At 42.1% G+C, this 8,202-nt stretch overlaps 1 protein-coding gene across 1 annotated transcript in view; it reads left to right on the forward strand.

Moving 5' to 3' along the window:
* LOC103807412 (isoleucine--tRNA ligase, cytoplasmic-like) overlaps window positions 1-8,202 on the forward strand; it is a gene marked incomplete at its 3' end in the record, with an annotated part of 30,455 nt that overhangs the window by 1,387 nt on the left and 20,866 nt on the right. Inside the window, exon 4 of the mRNA XM_009080139.1 lies at window positions 3,789-3,871. Coding sequence (XP_009078387.1) covers window positions 3,789-3,871 — 83 coding nt within the window. The remainder of the gene's footprint in view (window positions 1-3,788; window positions 3,872-8,202) is intronic.

The following is an 8,202-nucleotide window of genomic DNA, read 5'->3' on the forward strand; positions in this document are numbered from 1 at the left end:
AGGAGTTCTTCAGGTGGAGTGAACTTCATCCTTTTATTTGATACTTTGTGTAAGTCTCATGTCATCAGCTACTATGTTTGTCACCCCTGATCCTGAAAGAGCACTGCTGTGGCTCAGAGCAGAGACTGCTGTGATGTCAAGGACAGTTTCCTTGCAGGTTACCTGGAGCTCAAAGTGTCTAATGAGATACATTGAACAAATAATAGATACCTTTAGCATTGTCCTTTTCTTTGTGGCTTTTATGGTGTAGAAAATTGAAAGATCTGACTTTGTTTTTCAAGTGGAGTGAATAAAGAAAATGCATAGTACCTCCCTGACTCCCCTTTCCACCCCTGTCTTTTTACTGCCAGAGTGTAGGGCAGTAGCTTGTATTTTTGGAAGAACACAAGTTCTGGCATCTGGTTTTGTGTCACAGTAGATGTGGGTAAACTGTGCCTTCCCAGAGAGTATTTGTGTAAACATTGGCATCCTGTGAGTATGGGCTGTGCTCACAGTTGGATATCTGTTCCAAGTAGATGGGTTGGGTATTTTCTTAAGAGATGTAGAGTTATGTTTTTCTAGCTGTGCAGGTTTGAAAGCAAACCAGTGAGAGACTCCAAGTCAGAAATACAATTTAATAGAAAACCCAAAACAATAAATGCAACAGCACAAAAAGAAACCACTGACAGAGTCAGAAAGCAACCAGACACACTGTCAGTCAGGGTGTTGGTAGTAGTCCGATTAAATGGTGGCTGCAGTCCTCCTGGAGTGATGAGTCTGTTGGAGCAGTGATCCTGTAGATCTGGTCTTCACCTGAAGGTCCAGTGGTAGCTCTTGTCCTCTGGGAATCCAGTAGGTAAGGGCTCTGTGCTGGTCCAAACCCCAGCTTACATCCATGTGGGAATGCTTGGCTCCCCCCCTTGGGGTGAAGCATCTCACAATGGGAGTATATAATTCTATGGGTCATGTGGGTCCCTGACAGCCCATTAAAGAGACAGCCCCTGAGGGAGCCATCAGGGATGAGTTTTAACTGCTTTAACAGTTTGTGGAGATGATAATACATACCAATGGTTACACCCTACATTGTAACCTAGGACACTAGCTTTGTTTAAAATTCAGCCTATGCTTAGAGCCTGATGCTCCTTATTTTTGCCCTTAGCAGTGTGGCCCGAATAAGACACTGTTAGCCCAGTACTTTGATTGCTGTCAGTGTGTTGTGTCTGTGAAGTGAGGAAAGCTGAAGGGCTTTCCTAGCTGTACCTCTGTATTACAGTGGCAGCATGCAATAGCAAGGGCCATATTTTTTCATGATGCTTTGTGGCACAAGGCCTTCCTAGCCAAAATGTTTTCATTTTTTAACTCTAGTTTATAATCCCTGACAGATTTTTCCCCTCATGGCTTTGTGTTTACATTTGAGTCGAGGTATGCTGATGGCCTCCTGAGAAGTTTTTGTCAAGGCATTCCTATATCTAGTTTGAAGAACTGTAATTCTATAACATGGTTTCCAATAAACCTTTATCTTTACCACCAGGTTTTTCTTTTTCTAGGCAGAACAGTCCTAAGTATTTAGTTTTGCTTCATACAGAAGGTGTTCTACCTCATCACACTCCTCTGTGTGTTCTCTAGTCCTGCTATATCTCTTTCCATTGAAATAGCATTTTCTGGTTTGCATATCACTTGCCTCTTGCCCCTGGAAGTGCCTTGAATTTATGGCCAGATTCTGAAAGAACTGGAGCTGCCTTTGGGAGAAAAGCTGTGGCCTAAACCTCTGAGTGGCTGGATTAAAAGCAGAGTTTGTTTTTTCAAATGTACAGTCATTCATCTATACTTGGAAATTCTGTATTTCAAAACTGATTCTTTGTTGCTTTTAGAAATAAAAAGAACAAGGTTAATTCTGGTACACTGTCATAGTTTAACCCCGGCTGGCAGCCAATTACTAGCCAGCTGCTCACTCATCTCTGGTTTAGGGGGAGGAGAATTGGAAAAACAAGGCAAACTTGTGGGTGGAAATAAGAACAGTTTAATTGAAACAAAATAAAATATTATAGTAATGCTAATGATAATAATAGCAGCAATAATTGTAGTAAAAAAGGAGAGAGGGAAGAGTAAGACCCAAGAAAACTGAGTTATGCCCTATACAGTTGCTCCCCACCTGCTGACCAGTTCCCAGCCTGTGATTGGCAGTTCCTGGCCAAGCCCCCCCAGGTTCTGTACTGGGCATGACATTCTGTGCTATGGAATATCCCTTTGGCCAGTTGGGGTCAGCTATCCTGGCTGTGTTCCCACCCTGCTTCTTGTGCACCTCCTTACTGGCACAGCATGGGAAACTGAGAAGTCCTTCACTTGGGATAAGCACTACTCAGCAACAACTAAACCATCAGTGTGTTATCAGCATTATTCTCATACTAAATCCAAAACACAGCACTGTGTCTCTATGAGGAAGAAAATTAACTCTGTCCCAGCCAAACCAAGGACATCAGTGTTTTGTTTCCTGTTCCTTGTAACTTCTTGTGCTTTCAGCACCTGCTATGTTTGCAGTGCTAATAAGTCCAAGCACTTAGTCTTTTGGATGGTGACTGGATTTTGTATTTTGTTCGTAAACTCATCTATGTGTGCATTTCCACACAGATGAGTATTTTAGTTTTTTAGTAGCAATAATGAAATTTGTTCAAATGTCTTTTGACTTATAAATAAATTCAAATACTTTGGAATAGAGGAATTGCCAACATTCCTGTTAGTGTTTAATTTCTGCCTGGAGTGGCCAGCAGATGTTTGAGCCTTATGAAGAATATATAAAAGTTCCTTGACTATGTGAGATCTTCAGTGCTGAGACCAAACAGCACTCCAACTTTGTGGGTCCTCATGCTAATCAGTCCAAGGCTTTGGATCTTGTTAGTGTAATGCTAGGGTGGCTTAGAGGTCAAAATCAAAACTGAGATATTTCAGGAGCTCAGGTTCTGTGCGAAAATAGAGGGGTGAGAGAATTATTCTGCTTTGCCTTCACTTTACTGGTTTGACATTCAGTGTGGTCTGTGTCTAATAGTGTGGGGACAGGTGTCTCTGGGCTTGGCTATTTGCAGAGTTCAGGGTTCAGATAACTGTGGAATGAACAGAGAGTCCCTCATGTCCAAGTGAATTCCACAGCTTATTGCTCATTAGTGTCCATCTTCTGTGCCAATGGACGTGACCATAACCTGTCCCAAGACTGGGACTAACACCTGTCAGTCTTGTGGCCTTTGGCAGCCCTCTCATAGCTTTGGGAATCAAAGGAGGCAGTTGGCCTTGGAATAGTTTTGGTAACTTCTTACGACATATCAATTTCTTGCAGCATTTCTTTGTATTCGAGTTACATCATGTTTTCATGTAACTGAAAGCTGATAGACTATGTGTTCTGGGTTGTGTCTGGCTCTGCAGCAAGTCGTTTTAAAAATAGAGGCAAGACCACTGTAATCAAAAGCAATTTTCAGGCATTTGAACCTTGGCTGAACCTTTGATGATCCACTGTTTCTATCTGATAAATGATCCAAATGATCCACCAATTCTGCTTAGTAGTGTTGAGCACATTTACCTGTGGTGCGACCTTGGTTCGAAACAATTATGCTCATGGTTTCATTCGTTCCTTACTTTTGTCCATTTACATAAGCTGTTTGGAACTATTGTCAGGCTAAAATATTTCATGGACGTGTTTCATTGATATGGGACGAACACTACACTCGAAAGTCCAACTGTTTTGCAGAGTGAGTGTTGGAAATGTGTCATGATCTTGAATGTTAAGATGACTTTCAGTCTCTGTGTTTGTGTCTTAACAGTTCAGTGTTACCAGATTAGGACGCTGGATTGATTTTGAACATGACTATAAAACACTTTATCCTGAGTTTATGGAGTCTGTGTGGTAAGTTAACTTATATGCATTGCGTAAATGCTTTATGAATTAGAAATGTTAAGAAGGCTTCAATTGCTGTAAGCATGTGTTGGTCCATATATCACCAGAACTATTCTGAAATGTGACAAATGCAGATCAACATCAGATAGTGAGACGATGTGAAGTCTCTTGATGTCCAGGTGACAGAATTAATTCACCTACTCTTGTCTCCTTCAGGAAAGGTTGTGCAAAACACAGTACAACAGCACTGTTTTTAGTGAGCCCTGAATCTTACTGCTCCATGTCAACTTACAGGCATTTCTGAAGATCCATTAATATGCTCCTTGCTTGATTTAGGAAATTACATTATATCTCTATATTCTTGATGTTCTTCACACTGTCAGTGGCAAATGGGCAAACTACCCAAGCTCAGTTTAGCTCTAAACTTTTCTTCAAGCCTGAATTTAGAGGCTGAGAATCTGCTGTTATCTCCATCTTGGCAGCACAGTTTGACAGCTGTCTTGGACTCCTGGTGCAGAGCTAAGTAAAGTTTGGGTGTTTTGGCAGTGTGTTCAGGGTGACTGTTGGAATTTCAAAAGGCAACATTATAAGTTAAGGATAGTCAAATTGGCCTAACACAGTGGAGAAATGGCAATGTTGAGTCCTTTAGGGGATAGAATTACAAGGGGAGTTGCAGGGAGAGGCTTAGCAGTGTATATGCTGACAAGAAGCCATTGAAAAACAATTGATACTTATTAAAGTATTACTGATGTTCTGTAATGTTAGTTTTACTAGTAACCTTTAATTGTATGGTTAGTTACATACAGAAATGACAGAGGATTGACAGAACTTTCAGATGTACCTGAAGCCATTGCAGAGGGCTGAACTGCCAGTGAATTTTCAGTGAGCTTTGAAAAGATGGTGGGAAGGGAGCAGATGTTTAACTAGCTTAGCTGAAGAAACTGTGCATAATTATAAAACAAAAACTGACAAGAAACCTTAATTTTGTAAGTTATAAAAATACTGAATGGCACATTAAATCCTGCTTCCAAGGACCACTTAGAAGCCAAACTTGACTTGGGCTAGCTGCAGGGTCTCTCTCAACAGCCCAAGCCTTTTTTTTTTCACCTTTGAAAGACTGTTTCTAGTCTCTGAGTTAATTACCTCCTCTAATGATTGCTTTGATACAGACTTTAAAATATAAACTTTGGAGCTGAAACCTCAGAAGTATGAGATTTCAGGAAATATGTGGGCAGACAACCTCCAAATTTGTACTTTTTGCCTCCTGATGCTCTTACTTTTTGGTATAATCGTATAATGAAATAGATTCTTCAAGTCTGATGTTAAAATTGGGTTTTCTGGAAAGTCTCCTAAGCCTTGGGGGGACATGGTGTGATGCCATTGCCAACTTGCTCTCTAGCAGAACAGGAGGTGGAACCACTGGTGTTTGCATGTAGTGGATGGAGGAGGGCAGTGGGAGGGGAATGTGGAATGCCTGTTTCAGGGCCAAGGGAGATGATGCTTAGAGAAAGCCCTGGAACTGTAGGTGCGGTGGTGCCTTTGGCAGGGTAGTGTACAATTTCCTAGAGAAATAGAAATAGGTTGGTTACCTAGGCAGTCATCAGACCAAAATTTGGGAGTGAAGTTCCTTTTTATGTCCATTAGGAATGTTCACTTGAGCTGTACATTTTAGCAGCTTCTCACAATTGATTGCATTTTTTAGTATGAGTTCCTTGTTAATTTTTGTCTTAGGACATTTAGAACTTTAGTGTCCAGCTAAAAGAGAAACTGCAGATTAACATCTGCATTGACTGTAACCTGGTGGCCACATTGGCCTGTCCAGTGGTTTTTATCTTGTTCTGCCTGTGGGAGTAGAGCACTGCTTTTATGCCCAGGAAAATAAATTATGAGGATAATGGTAGTGGACATAGCACTGTGGTTAAAATATGGTAAGGATTTTGTCTTTCAATCAACTGTTTAGGTTGATTTTTGTTTCTCGCTCTCTCTGAGGCTTGAAGCTCTGGAGTGCTCTCCACTGGAATTTCTAGATTTCGTGACATGTGATGTTTTCCTCCATGACATTTCTGTGGAGTTCAATGAGCTAATCTAATGCTGGTGATAAAAGTTGTCTCCAGTGGTGGCTGATTTTTATCCAAATTATTTAGACTGGAAATAGTTAAGACTCAGACGCTAAATGCATCTTTTGTAGAGATACTGTACAAGCTCAGGATGCTGGAAACATTCTTCTTCATCTTTTAAAATGGCTTTGTTGGCAATGACTGCTTTGTATGCATTGTGCTGCTATGTCATATGGTGGCTGACTGAGTAGACTGCATTTTCAGCTGGCTAAATTTTTACTTAAAACATTAATTGATAAAACTTGGGCATCCTGGTAGAATTTTTCAGGGCAGCATAGAATCATAGAATCAACCAGGTTGGACAAGACCTACAAGATCATCAAGTCTAACCCTACCATCGTTACTAGACCATGGCACTAAGTGCTACATCCAGTCTCATCTTCCAGGGGTGGTGAATCCACCACGTCCCTGGGCAGCCCATTCCAATGCCTGATAACTTTCTCTGTAAAAAATCTCTTCCTAATATCCAACCTAACCCTCCCCTGGCAGAGCTTGAGTCTGTGCCCTCTTCTTGCTGGTTGCCTGGGAGAAGAGACCAACCCCCACCTGATTACAGCCTCCTTTCAGGGAGTTGTAGAGGGTGAGACTCCTCTTCTCCAGGCTAAATAACCCCAAATCCCTCAGCCTCTCCTCATGGGTCTTGTGCTTGAGTCCTTTCACCAGCCTTGTTGCTCTTCTCTAGACCCACTCCAGCACCTCAATACAATATCCCTACTGATATTCAGAGATGATATTGCAATGGTTTCTCATATGATGGTAGAGTCAGCTCTTCACATCTTACATAACTCAAAAAGAACTTTGAAGTTCTAATTCTGTGGAATTTGTATATCCATCCTGCAGCCAGCTCAGATTTCAGTGAAAGTGTCCTTCACTGAAAGCAGTGCAAAGAGAATGATGATCTTAAACTGACATGGGATGTATTCAGAGATGATATTGCAATGGTTTCTCATATGATGGTAGAGTCAGCTCTTCACATCTTACATAACTCAAAAAGAACTTTGAAGTTCTAATTCTGTGGAATTTGTATATCCATCCTGCAGCCAGCTCAGATTTCAGTGAAAGTGTCCTTCACTGAAAGCAGTGCAAAGAGAATGATGATCTTAAACTGACATGGGATGAACACACAACATATTCTTGCCTTTTTGTTTTTGTACAGCCCATGAGACATATCCAGTGCAATTGAGAGAGTTTGATGTGAGGTTAAGCTTTTTACTGATCTACAGTTGGTCTGAGAGAAACATATGAGCTTTAGGAAAGAGAACAGCCTGTAAATTATTGTCTTAACGTATTATGTACTTCCCAGGCTGGATGTAAGTTCCTCGGGAGCAGTTGGCACTGGGGAAGCAGCCTGGGAAGTGCTGAGGAGGGAATGGCTCTGCCGTCAGAGTGGTGGCTGTTCCTGGGGCTGATGACCAGGGCTTTGACTTTCCTTCTCTGAACAGTTATCACCATCTAGTGCCCAAATTAGCAATTGCCGACCGAGCCTAAGTCAGTTTTAAAGACAACAGACAGCTCCACTTAGTGACGGAGCTCAGGGAGTGCGAGGAAGAGATGGACTGCTGGAATCAACACCTTCCCTTCTCTTTGACAGGCCCAACAGGTACACAGGGCACATGACACGGAGCATTCTCGAGCCTCTCTCCATCTGGCTGAAAACAGTGACTTAAGGGCTACAGGGCAGTGACAACAAATTTCTGCCTGGCACAGCAGGCACATCTCTCCTGTGACTACCCCACCTTCGCAGGTGCCCTTGATAGGTGTGAGGCTCTCCAGTGGGTCTGAACAATGGCAGTCATGATTCACCTAGCACAGAGGTATTGATGAGGTTAAATCAGGATCTTCTCCTAAGTAACAAGCAGCAGGACAAGGGGAAATGGCCTCAAGTTGCACCAGGGTAGGTTTGGATTGGGGAAACATTTCTTCATAGAAAGGGTTGTCCAGCATTGGAACAAGCTGCCTTGGGAAGTGCTTGGAGTCACTATCCCTGGAGGAATATAAAAGACTTGCAGAGGTGGCACCTCTGGACATGGTTTAGTGGTGGCCTTGGTAGTGTTAAAGGGGACTCTGATCTTAAGCATCTTTTCCATCATAAACAATTCTATGACTTGTCTGGTGTGAAATGACAGGTGGTGGAAACCCTTAGCTACTTCTGTGCCCTAAGAAGATACTCTTGAGTCCTTTTGTGATGATACTGGATGGTGGCTGGGGGGAGAAAGAAAAACA

The sequence above is a fragment of the Acanthisitta chloris genome, unplaced genomic scaffold (genome assembly GCF_000695815.1).
Source record: "Acanthisitta chloris isolate BGI_N310 unplaced genomic scaffold, ASM69581v1 scaffold10238, whole genome shotgun sequence".
In the NCBI taxonomy this organism is placed as follows: domain Eukaryota; kingdom Metazoa; phylum Chordata; class Aves; order Passeriformes; family Acanthisittidae; genus Acanthisitta; species Acanthisitta chloris.